We start from the raw sequence: 13452 nt of genomic DNA on the forward strand, positions 1-13452 counted from the left end.
CAATGTTTTCCTGCGGCCTTGCAGCCGGGAAGGGGACACTGCATTACCAATCAGCTGCTCAGGGGAAGCCTTTGACCATGACAAAGTATCCAATAACAGGGGAGGGGTGTGAAGGAAGCTAAACATTTGAAGCTTTGTTTTATGCTTGGAAACCAATTCAGCACTCTCCTGCCTTCTACGAAAATGTTATTGAACTGTCCAATGGGCAAAATCCTCGCCCCATTGACGTGAATGAGGGTTTTGCCATGGATTTCAAGGGGGCCAGGATTTCCTGCCTGGTGCTAATGGACTATGGTGATGTTGAACTGCCTGGTGATTTGAAGGGGTGGAGCGGGGTTGTACTTTGGGGTGACTTCATCAGACTCCCTGCTCGTAAACGATTCTCATGTGGTCTCACTCTCAAATCCACCATGCGTCCTGCCCCCCCACCCTCCTCCCATACACACCCAGCCCCAATTTTAATTTATTTATTTATTTTGTATGTGTGTTTCCAGGTCCAAACTGCTTTGCAGGAACCACCATAATTCCGGCTGGCATTGAAGTGAAAGTGGATGAGTGTAACATCTGTCACTGTCACAACGGGGACTGGTGGAAGCCTGCTCAGTGTTCAAAACGCGAATGCCACGGCAAGCAGACTCTGTAGAGGCAAAATCCAAACCAATGACAAGTCTATTAAAAAGCAAACGTAACGGCTTCTACACTGCACATGTTAAACCTCCTGCCAGCTGCAATAGGGTCACCAGCAAAACCTTTTAGGGTTAACAAAAGTGAATATTTTGCTAACAGGAAAGTTCTCACACACCGTATACAGAATATATATCCAGTAGCTAGATATCTAATCTGCTTTTGCTTGATGGGGACTCAATAGCTGAGGTTTTGGAAGGGAAAATACCTGCACAGGTTCCTCCACTCATAATGCCTCCACCCTGCCAATTAACTTGTAACTTTTCCTACAATGTGAATTGCATTTTCGTTGTTGTGATTTTTTTTTTTTTTTTTTTTTTAGCATCTTCCTAAACTTTTTCACAGCCAGGGTCTTCTGGGTAATAAGATTATGGGTAAAACAAGAATGAACACTTTTTAAATGTCTCATGATGCTAAAAATAGAGATGGGAGGTGGAATAAATCAAACTGGACTGTAAACTACAGAAAGGTCAGGCTAGATGCCTAGATAAAGAGGGATCGGCCATGCGCTAGGAACACTCTGTCTGTGTTACGCTTTCTCCACCGAGTGGGGACAATCAAGTTGAAGAAATCTACACAATAATCACGACCGATACGTTAAAGCTGTCAATCAAATCACTAAATGATGCCGGATAACAGCAGTAGGTGGACACAACTCCCTTGATACCGATGAAGATGATGGGAAAACACAAATCAAAATAATTTGGAAAATGACAAACACTAGATTTGCAGCCGAGGTTGAAACTGTGCCCCATTTGTCACCAGCATGGATCAAGCTCTTTGTTTTGGGCTGTTCGTAATCACTTTGGATACACATACATTCCTGGTGTACCTGTGCTGCCTTACACCAGCGATTAGTTCAGCCCTTTGTGGCTTCTGCTAGCATAAACTGTTGGCCCAATGTGCACAGACCCACTGTGAATATGCATTGACCCTAGCCCTCTGATTTGGTTTCAACATGCAGCTACGTCTGCATGTACCTTGTCACTGTGCCATCACCACTCTGCCTCAAACCCTAGTCTCACTGAAGTCAGTGGTGAATTTCACTTGACCTCAGTGAGACCAAGATTTGGCCATTGTTTCTGTTTCAAGTGCAGATCTGAACACATCTCTGACCAGCCCCCCAGTGAGATTTCTGCAGCTGTTTGCTGGAGATTTTTTGTTATGAATTAAAATATTGGATGTGATAAAAAAAATGTTAAAATCACAAAACTGCCCCGGAGCACCCGCAGAAAGAGTGACAATGGACAACTGGTTGTTCACAGAGCAAGCTAAACCTATGCCCTCACTAACATACATGGTATGAGCTGTTGCCCAGTGTGTTCTCCTGTCCTATGGACAGTGGACAAGATATGGTTTCCTGAGAACACTCTTAATGAGCCCCTCATTTTCTCACCATTCCCCAAGGCCTGTGCCCACATGGCCAAGGAACCCATCTGTAACATCCCCACTCCCAGGAGGTGAGCATGCTCCTTGCACCTCTGACACGCCTAGACCCTAGCAGCCCAAGAGCAAATGATCAAGTTTAAATGAGCTCATCCTGGGACTCTTCCCACTGACTCCAGTGGAAACTGGCCAAGGCTCAGACTGGTGTGATGTGCTACCAGTGAACTAGGCTGCAAAGGCATATTTCCCTGGATTTACAGCAGCACTTGTCATACAAGGCCAGATTATTAACCTCCTCTCCATGCTGAGTCATACCTTCCTCCTGGTGTAGCTCAATTGAAGCCAGTGGGCCCAATCACAAAGCAAGGTGCTACTCAGCATGAGACAGAGGATCTGAATGTCTCCCACAGACATTACACGTCTTCCCTCCTAAAAGCAGCTAGTTCCAGCAAGAGCCGTTCCTAAAATGAACGTGGTGAGGGGTTGGCCCTCCAACGCCTTAAGTAAACTGGTTTCCCTGCAGTACAAATAGCTTTGCCATCGTGCAGACCACCAAGAGCCCTTTCTGCAGAGCACCGATCTGCACCCAGGTTGGAACTTTACTGTGGCAGCCATTCATAGATAATATGCGATCTTGAATCATTCATGAGCATCCCTGTGTGATTTAGTCATGCCCACACAAAGTAGAGGCATTCCAGGCTTTCTGTGCACGGAGAGACATGGTTTCCTTTGCACTAAGGTAGCCTAGTGCCAGCTTTGAAATTCACATTCGTGGGAATAAAAAATAAATGATGTGGCTGGGGTGGAAACACAGAGAAAACCTTTAATAGAGCCATGACGTATCCATTATTAAGGAGCTACCGTGTCCTTCTTAGGGGAATGGCATGAGAACATGTAACTGGGACACCAAGATGTAATAATTCTGCAGCAAAGGCTAAGCACACCAAGAGCTATATCAAGGACTTACTAGGGCAAAGGGTGCATACACTGAGAAGCCATCTTCAAAAAGCAGCTGCCTGGAGGAGGGCAGCTCCGTGGTCTTGGTTAGCAGCCAGAGAGAGTCTTTTCCTCACTGCAAGCGAGTTACTTTCCGGCTTTGTAGCCCTGACACCTGTTTGTTTATCTTCCTGAAGATGTAACCCAATACTGTGACAGACCTGCTCAAAACAGTAATGCCACTTTACAGTTCTATTGTAACCAGGTCACGGCTTTTGAACCATGGTTTGCTTTTTTATTTATGAATTTTTTGTTAAGACTTTGGGCCCCGAAACTGCTCTTGTTAGAGTCAATGGCAAAACTCTTAGGGACGGCTCCTCGGCGGCTTTAAATTGGCACAGTTCCTCCGAAATCGATGGAGCCATGTTGATGTAAACCAGCTGAGGCTCTGGCCCACTTCGGCATCAATGGTAGGAGGCTCAGATCCTTTGTTTGCAACCAGCCTGTTGCCACTGTATTCTTATTTCCTCCCCATTTGGGTTTTAGTGGGGCCAGATTCGCAGCTGCCAGAATTCAGCATAGCGCTGTTGACGTCAGCTACGATTTACACCCGCTGAGAATGTGGCCCATGTACCCTGCTACTGTTAAATAAGGGACCATCACACTTACTTGTAAGCGGCTAGCGGGCAATGACTAGCCAGTTTCAAAACGCTCTAAACAACAGTGTGCCTGGAAAAAAGAATGGGACAAAAACCCCAAACATGACTGTAAAAATACGGGGTTCAAGCAACAATATTTGATGTGTAAAAATATATTATTAAAAATTATTTTGTTAAATATAAAGTGTGTTAACCTGCAAAAAAAAAATGTTTTTTGGTGTATTTTACTCTGCCACTCGTCCCCCAAACTACAAGTCAGCTCATCACTCTCCTCCAGTTCCAAATGAAACAGGACAGCACGGGCGTTGGGATCTCCGCCGGGGGGTTTTGCTTGAGTAAAGACTGTGCAGAAGAGACTGCAGGAGCTCACCTGGTGGCTGTAAATAGCTGAGGAGTGCCTGGATTCTGGCGGAGTAGGTTAAACCACCAGATCCTCAGCTGGTGTAAACTGGCTTAGCTCCACTGATGTGAATGGAGTGACGCTGATTTATACCAGCTGCGGCACTTTGCTGCAGCCTTTTCTTGAACATTCGTTTATTGGTTGCAAGATGGCTCCTGAACTTGTAATTGCTTTCGTGCCTTTTCAACTCTAGCCTACACACTTATGTCCCCAGGTGCGACAAAGTTAGTTTCTGGCTCAGTGAATTGAAAGCCCAGTAATTCAAACTATAGGATGGCGAATTACACAAGACACTAGATTTACTCCATAGGTCTTGTACTGTGGTAGGAAGCGCTTGACTAGTCCCAAAATGGTAATTGTCCTTGGCACTTCTTCAGCGATTACCAGCCAAGGATCTTGGAGCCCCTTAACAGACATTAATAAAATACTCAGCTCTTAAAATGCTTTACAAAGGAGGTCAATAGCAAGATCTTTCTTTTATTGATGGGGAAACTGAGGCACAGAGGGGGTCACATGACTGCCCAAGGTCACACTGAAAAGTTATGGTAGTGCTGTGAACGCCACCATCCTGACGCCTGGGCCTTTCCTTTAACCCCACTGCTATCACTCCCCTTGTGGTACCACTTTAAACCTGATGCCATCTAATCAGAGGAATAATTTGCTTTCAGTTCACAAAATCAATTTGGTACCTACAGAAGGAGAGGCACATTATTTACCCTAATTAGTAGTTACACTAATTAATTGCAGATGAATGAATGTAGTTAATGTTTGTACAGTGCTTGGAACATGTACAGCAATACACGTGCAAAATATTATTAATTAAACTAGACATATCTATATCCCAGCCCATGCTGGTTAATTGTTTCCTAAAGGCCAGACTCTCACACTAGTACTTGCATGGAGTCATCCCTTCTTCCGTGAGTAGTGCGGTTGATTTCAGTGGGACACCTCGCAGAGTAAAGGGCGGCTGGGTGTGAAAAAGGGCTGACGGGACTGACCGTGTCTCTCTTCCCCAGCCAGTTGAGAAGTGGCTTGATAAACAATGCGGGGACTACTAACTTGGATTTTGGAAAATCATTTGGCAGAGAGATATTAGGAAAAAATGGTGTCGCGCTTTTAAAGGAGGAAATTAACAAGCTGCTTAACTTAGTAGTCAAGCCGTGCTCCTAGGTTATGAAAAAATGGATTTTGCTGCAGGGAGATACAGTGAAGCCCGGCCATGCTTCTGATCACTTCCAAGAGGCAGTCACCCTCAGGGCCTGCCAGTGAGCTTCTCGCCTGTATTAGGCTCCTGGCTGAGCTTCTCATAGGTATGTACGAGGTTAAATACCTTTGAGGATGTGGGCCCCTGTGAAAAGCAGGCCTGCGGGCAGCATATTGCTGCTAACACATTGCCCACTCCAGAGGCTGCAGTTGTATCCTCTAGTGCTCAATAGCCACGCAAACCAAAAGCTGCCCAGCTGCAGCAAGGAAAGGCCACCAATGAACCAGCAAGGAGTTGAGAAAGGCACCGAGAAAGTGCCCAAGGGGAAGTTGGGGTTTGGGAGGCAGAATAAAGTAATACAAGGCTGGTGAGGCTGACAGGGAAATAGCCGGGGAGGTAACCTAGGGCCAGGGACAGACAGGGCATGTTAAGCAGCAGAGATAATTTGTGCCATGAGTGGGAGGGAGTGCTCAGTGGCTGAAGTCGTTTCAAAAGAAATAAAATCGTGAGGTAAGCTAATTGAGAGCATGCAGCTCGTAGGCAAGACAGCTTTATTGTACTATGGTTTACCCAGCAACTGACTTGGAAGCAGCGGACAAAGCCAACGTTCACAGCGCTGTTCCGGTTTGGTAGCATGGAAACAAAGAGCTAGCTTAAAGCCCGGTGCAGCTGATATTGTTATCACAGGTGGCAGCAGCTGTTGGTGTTACAGCGAGTCTTCTGAGGTAGCGTTCTTGGTGTGAGAGGTTTCAGAGCAGTAGCCATGTTAGTAGCAGCAAAACCAAGGAGGAGTCCTTGCGGCACCTTAGAGACTAACACATTTATTTGGGCATCAGCTTAGTGTGAGAGCAAGTTTTGCCTCTTGGGAAGGCATGATGTCTTGCTAGTTTGGGATTATGCAGGATTTGGGGTACACGGGTAAGAGGAAGGTATGGGAGGAGCAGGAGAGTTTGCGTTATCCCTTGGTTCTGATTAGAGTCAATATTTGTGACAGGGTTGCTCCATGGGATCCAGGCATTGTTGTTGGACTGAGATGCCTGGAAGGCGGGACTGCCTGCATGCTATTTGACCACCCCATTCCAGGACTGGTGGAGAGTGTAAAGAAAGCAAGTTACACCTAGCACGTACCCTGACCCCACATCTCTGAGTTCTCCTCCTGAGGGAAGCTGACCTGCAAGGCCCTGGACATCTGTCACTGCTCAGCAGAGAGGTAACACTGGTTTCTGATGAGGCTACTGCGATCAGAAAAACAGATGACAGTATCCTGGGTGAAATTAGGGCTTTTGTTCCACAGAACGGAATTTAAAGGATTACATAATGGACTGGCCAGGAAGAGCCTTTTACATAGGCTGGACTTGAACCGCATTTACACTGTGGCCCCTTTCATGGTGTAAAGGAACACAAGCTTAAATAAGAACCAGCCCTTCACTTATACATTTCTGAAGTGATTATATCCATGCTAGCTGGGCACTGACATAACAAAATAAGGCCTAATTCTGTCGGAAGGATGGTATTTGCCATCCATCCCTCATTTTATGTTACTTGTGGGTAATTTTTCCCCTTGTTGGATTATTCCTGTTGTTCTACAGTGCCAGGGTGTTCTTCTGCCATTGTTATTGTGGGAAGGGCTGTGCCAAGAGCTTGTTCCTACATCTAAAGGCTTTGGGCTTGTGCCCATCTGTAGTGGCAGGGAGATCCATGGTCCATGGCCTTTACATACATAAAAATACATGATGCTTTGAGTTGTGGGTTATTTCTTCAGTTTAAAAACAAACAAAAGGCAAATGGTGCAGTCTAAGAAGTAGGTCCTTGGGCCCTCCTATCTCATTTGGGTCTAGCGTGTGTCTTGCACTACAGTCCTTCATAAGCTAGAACTACCTCCCTTTACACACTGGCACGGGAGTAAGCCGATGACATCGGGTCATTTACCCCAACCTGAGATGGAGTAATGAGCAAGGAGTGGGTGGGCAGAACCTTGCCTCTGTCCTTCCAGTGCACGGCCCAACACAGCAGAGTCATCCTTGGGCTGTTGTAATTACTACCGGTATGAGTCCAGGCGCAGGGGAGAAGTTGTCCTGTAGCAGGGTATCTTTGAGTCCTATTGCAGCCTAAGGCAACACCTTTTGCTCAGGGCTGTGTCTAAAGGCACCATCTAGCCCTTTGTGTGCAGACTGTGAGTTATTCCTATTATTCAATGGACACGGGCATTTGCTGTAGCGATATAAATTCTTTGTGTCACACAATATGGCGTATGTAAAAACCACATAGACTAAAAATCCTTCTAATGTGTCTTGTGGTTCTGGCTCATCTCACTTAAAGGGCATGACTAATAACACAGCTGAATGACTATTTAGCTGACACATCCTTAGGCAGTCATCTGTTACATTCAGCCCTGCTCGCTAGCATTAACTGGCACCATGGACTGCCACCACTTCACCTTGGCATTGCTTACGAGTTTCTATGAAAAGGGACTGTCAGACAATTGGTTTCTTGCTTGGATCCTCCAAAGCCCAACTATCGCCAACGCTGAGTAAGAAAGATATTGACTTGCTGCTAGGGCTCAACAGCTTTTACCTACCTCCCCTTTCAAAACGTCCCATGTCGGCAGATAGGGGAGTCCAAAGGCAGGGTCATGCTCAGTAAACGGGAGCCCTATCTATTATGAACTACAGGTGAACAGAATGACTGCTTGCGTTCTCACACTGCAGGTCACAGCCGGTAGCTACGAGGCAGGTTTGCACCAATGTAGAACTCTGTCACATGTGAAGAACCTCACCACCACAATGAGACATTGGCCCAGATCCTCAAAAGGTATTTAGGTGCTTAACTCCCACTGATTTCAGTGGGAGTTAGACACCTAAATACCTTTACGGATCTGTGCCATTGGTCCTCAGACTTCCTTGTCAGCAAGGGTGATGCAGTCACTGGTAGCCCTTAAGGCTTGGATTCAAAGAGGACCTAAGGGATTTACATGCTTAATTCCTATGGCAAGCCAGTGGGAACTGAGTGCTTAATTCCCTTACACTCATTCGAAAATCCCAGGCTAAGTGTCTGCGCCCATATGTAGCTGCATAGTGAGGTGGCCATGGGCCTGCCTCTTGCCCACCCCCTTTTGCGTGAACAGGGAGCAGTGCTTGGGCCAGCTCCTGAGTAGGGGATACACACTGGGGAGGATCTGGTCACAAGCTGTCCCTAGCTGACTAGCCCCAGAATTCTTCATCCCTAGTCGGTCGGTATTTTGCATAGTATTGTACAGTAATCTATCTGCTGCTCTTTGCTCTGAGCAGTTTCAATACGATAGAAGCACGTCACAGAAGGACACACCTGCAGTCATCTCAGCAAAGTAGAGCGGGACCAGCTCATGTTAACATCCCTGGCCAGCTAAACATTTGAATAGCCGTGGAAAAGGAACGCATTCCAGTATCTTCAGAGTAGGCGGTGCAGCCTAATGGATAGGCGAGTCATAATGCCTGGGCTCTGGGCCCAACGCTGCTAATGAGCTACTGAGACAAGGTGAGTGGACCAACTTCTGTTGGAGAGCGAGAGACAAGCTTTATTACCACACCCACCTTGTCACTCTGCTATCCTGGGTCCGACCTGGCTACAACAACATTGCATAATGACCAACTGAGTCACCTTGGGCAAGTCACTGTGGCATGCCTCCGTGTTCCCACCCATCCATTGTCTGGCTCAGCTGCATAGGCCCCAGTTCAGGAACACACTTGAGCACATGATTGAAATTAAGCACATGTATAAAGTACAGTCTTGAGTAGGGATGCTCTCCTGAATGGGGGCCTAGATTGCAAGCTCTTTAGGGCAAGGACTGTATCTCAGTATGTGTTTGTACAGCACCTTGATCTGGGTCCTGATCTGGGTTAGATGCTAGCGTAATACATATAGGGGGAGATTTTCAGAAGCACCTAAGGGTTTTAGGAGCACAAGCCCCATTGATAATAAATGCTAATAATAATGTAGTGCACAGTGAGTTTTATTAACAATTTTCCAGGACAGGAAGCATTAAACTGAGACTTTTACCTTCTAGTGAGCTGTCTAGTCTCTTCATTTGTATATTTCCAAAGATAAGCACACACATCTCAACGTATTTATTTATTTTAATATTTTGTGGTTCTCTTCCCCTTTTAATTAATCACAGCACTGGGCCAGGCAGACCCATTAACTACTCTTCGGCCTTTCAGAGATACAGTTGCAGATGCAATTTAATTTCTTGACCCATGATCGATAGCAATTAATAGCAGCTCTTTAATCTTGTTGAAAGATTCGTGTGGGGCTTCCAGGATCTGCTATCTCAAGAGCAAGGTGTCTGATACATACGTTATTAGATCCAGGAGCACAGCCTGTACTATCAACCTGTCCTTTCTCCTCCTCTAAAGCTGACACTCATGGCTCGATTTCGTAATGCCTGGTTTTCAGTGAGGGCTCTGCACCTGCAATTGTGCTCAGAGGATGCGAAGGTAAATCCTTGCTATGAGCTGTGTATGTCCATAAACCCAAGGCGGAGAGGTATCTCTAATGTGACTGCAGGGGCGTTCCGGTGGAGAGGTCTAGGGAGCTGGACAGGCGTGCATTTAGGAGCTGGCATAGTCAGCAGATGCTGCTCAGATCAATCTAGCAGCTATGGAGTGGCTGGGTTGTAGCCCTGTGATCCAGCAATCCCAAGGGGCAATGCAGGAACTCGAGTGTCACTCTCAGAATCACAGTCTGGTCTCTGCTTCCCCCTTGCTCCAGAGGGGCCGCACGTGCCCATCCTCTTATTGGCACAGATTACTGCCCTTTCTGAACGGGCTCCAGTGTGCAGGCTTATGGAGCCAGAGCTCTGCCTACCCCTCACCCACTTGTGCCAAGCCTGCCTCTCGGCCCTGTGGTTCCAGGGCTGTGACCAGCCCCAAGCAGTGGGGCCAGGGGGTTCAGACATCTCCCTCCCCTGCATGGCAGAGCACCCAGGCTCATGGATAAAAGATGGCAGACAGCCAGGTTCAGAACAGGCAGCAGGGGATCTGCTCCTCTTTGTGCCATTTATAGCGTCGGTCTCATAACTGCCCTGGGAGCAGTGCAGGGGTTAAGGGGATGGAGGGGAAACACCAGGGGAACTGAGGGGATGGAGAGAGCGCTGAGGGGATGGAGGGGAAGCTTGGGGGCGTTGAGGGGACATAGGGGGAGTGCAGAGGGGAGAGAAGTAGGAAGGAGCTCAGTGGATAGAGAAGGGAGCACAGGGTGAGCTGAGGGGATAGAGGGAAGTGGGGGGGAGTTGGTGGAGAGCATAGGACATTGCTTGGGAAAATGAAAAGAGAGACGAAGGTGGTAAAAATGGAGCTGAGGACAGAGATAGGAGAGATTAGCAAATGGAGTTGGGGTGAGTGAGACAGACAGAGAGAGAGACTGAGGCAGCGTGTGGGAGGGTGTGTGGGAGACAAGTAGGATTTTTACAGAAAAAAATGATTTTTTCGTAAGGCTGATAAGTAGAGAAAATGAGTCTGAGGGAAAACATGACCACCGAGAAATTGCAGCAAAGTCACACAGGGACCTAGGTGACAGAAAGAGAGAAGAGGAAACTCCACAGGGAGCTGGTAAGTTATTGCTTTTTAAATTTAAATACAGTTTGCTTTATTCAAACTTTTCAAGCTGTAACGGGCTCCGGTTTCCTGTCCCCCGTACTGGTGTGAGCATACATCTTCTCTCGCCTCTTTAATGAGAGTACCTCACATCTCCTTCAGTCCCAGGAGCTTTGCCTCACAGTATTGTCTGTTTTCAGAGCCTTATTAATATGTGGTTATCTAGAATTTGAGATTATTTTCCCCACACTCCTGTGGAAATCGATCTTTGCTTTGTGTCACCTGCAAAGCATGATGAGGCATATTTCATCCTTGTGTAACAGCATTAGAGAGGCACTTATTGAAACAGACTAAGACTGGAACAAATTGAAGTTGCAACTCCCTTCATCCGTCCCTCAGCCACCACCAACCGCGGTCAGCACCCAGACTGCTGATTATCTATGCCCCTGAGTCAGCAGCGTGTAATTGCTTCAATGGCACATAATGACTTGAGTTCCATTTTACTTGACCTTCTTGAGGATCGAGCTGTCAGCCCAATCAGCAGGGAGGCCAGAATCACTGCAGTGAAAGCTATTCAGCCGTGCGTCTGAAAAACATAATAAAGCAACATGCATGCGCACAAAGAGCAAAGTCTCACTGTGACTGTACCGTCCATCCACCAGATAGCATGAAAGACTCTCCTTCCGTTTACTGCTTGTTAAAGGGAAAAGACAAAAATACATACAATCAAGGAGAGACCAGGTGGGGGGAGGTAATATTTTTGATTGGACCAACTTCTGTTGGTGAGAGAGAGGCAAGCTTTTGAGCTCACCAACAGAAGGTGGTCCAATCAAAAATATTACTTCACCCACCTTGTCTGTCTAATATCCTGAGACCGACGTGGCTACAACAATCCTACATACTACAGTCATATTCAGTTAAACCAGTCCTGCCCTTGCAATGCACTGAAGGCTAGCTAACACCCCTCCCCAATAAAAAACAACCAAGGAGATACAGTATATGACCATTCTGATGGCATGACGCTAAGTGCCGATAATTTCTTGTTTAAAAGCTACAGCATATTCATCCATTTATCAGATTAGATAGATAGGTAGGTAGGTAGGTAGGTAGACAGATAAAAACCCTAAAAGAGTCTAGGCTGGGCCAAGGAAAACCCTGAGGGTAGGTGTTCAGTGCGTGCCAAAAATCAGGCTCCATTAAAGGCATCCAAAAATTGCGGCACCAAAAAACAAATGCAGTTCGTACCCTGTCTGCCACCACTGCTTATCAGATAGAGGTGAATCATAGAATCATAGAATATCAGGGTTGGAAGGGACCTCAGGAGGTCATCTAGTCCAACCCCCTGCTCAAAAGCAGGACCAATCCCCAATTAAATCATCCCAGCCAGGGCTTTGTCAAGCCTGACCTTAAAAACTTCTAAGGAAGGAGATTCTACCACCTCCCTAGGTAACGCATTCCAGTGTTTCACCACCCTCCTAGTGAAAAAGTTTTTCCTAATATCCAACCTAAACCTCCCCCACTGCAACTTGAGACCATTACTCCTTGTCCTGTCCTCTTCCACCACTGAGAATAGTCTAGAACCATCCTCTCTGGAACCCCCTTTCAGGTAGTTGAAAGCAGCTATCAAATCCCCTCTCATTCTTCTCTTCTGCAGACTAAACAATCCCAGTTCCCTCAGCCTCCCCTCATAAGTCAAGTGAGTGGCACAGTGGTGGCTGGAGTCAGCGTATACTCACTCTTGCCAGCTCTGCTTGCTCCCCCGTGGATTCCTGAGGTGTTAATAACACGTGGTGGCCCGCAGTTCACGAGAGGCTGATTTTGGCGCTGCTCTTTCATAGATCAATTCATCCACAGCCTGCCGATCCCTGCCTATGCACCGTCAGATGGGTTAGCAGACAAGACAGAACCAATATCAAACATGTCAATCAAGGGCAAAGTGTGGAGGGTCCCAATTTGTGGTGTGCATGCCACTGGTCGGACATGAGCTTGTTGGAAGTGGGACACTAAAAACTCTTTATAAAAAAAAACTCACATTCCCTCCAGTTGTCACACACACACCCACTGCAGGACACGAGAAAAGGCCCACAAACCACAAGGCATTCTCCCGATTGCTTTCAGCCTTAACAGCTGCTGACCATGCTGGCAGAGCAGTTTTACTTAGTGGTGTGTTCTGCACAGTGGCTGTACAGACAGATGTTGTACGCTCCTTGGGCATGCAGCTGGGTGGCTTTCTGCTAGGCCCTGCCTTACTCAGTTCAAGCTACTGAGGTGAATGAGCAAAACACCCCCAGCTCTCCTCTCATCCAGAACAGGGCTGGTTCAGAGCACTTGTAAAACCTGCAGCCACATGGAGCCCTGAGTTCAGAGAGTCATAGAATCATAGAATATCAGGGTTGGAAGGGGCCTCAGGAGGTCATCTAGTCCAACCCCCTGCCCTTAAAAACTTCTAAGGAAGGAGATTCCACCACCTCCCTAGGTAACGCATTCCAGTGTTTCACCACCCTCCTAGTGAAAAAGTTTTTCCTAATATCCAACCTAAACCTCCCCCACTGCAACTTGAGACCATTGCTCCTTGTTCTGTCATCTGCTACCACTGAGAACAGTCTAGAGCCA

At 46.9% G+C, this 13452-nt stretch overlaps 1 protein-coding gene across 3 annotated transcripts in view; it reads left to right on the forward strand.

The window, feature by feature from the left end:
- The window catches only part of VWC2L (von Willebrand factor C domain containing 2 like), a 128633-nt gene that overhangs the window by 86185 nt on the left and 28996 nt on the right, over positions 1-13452 (forward strand). Inside the window, exon 4 of one of the 3 annotated variants that reach the window (XM_073306730.1) lies at positions 495-1115. The exons of the other annotated variants lie outside the window; for them this stretch is intronic. Within the exon in view, the coding sequence (XP_073162831.1) occupies positions 495-643 (149 nt within the window). The 3' untranslated portion in view covers positions 644-1115. Of the gene's footprint in view, positions 1-494; positions 1116-13452 lie in introns of those variants that run through there. 3 annotated transcript variants of the gene reach the window in all.

The sequence above is a fragment of the Lepidochelys kempii genome, chromosome 11, assembly GCF_965140265.1.
Source record: "Lepidochelys kempii isolate rLepKem1 chromosome 11, rLepKem1.hap2, whole genome shotgun sequence".
NCBI lineage: Eukaryota > Metazoa > Chordata > Testudines > Cheloniidae > Lepidochelys > Lepidochelys kempii.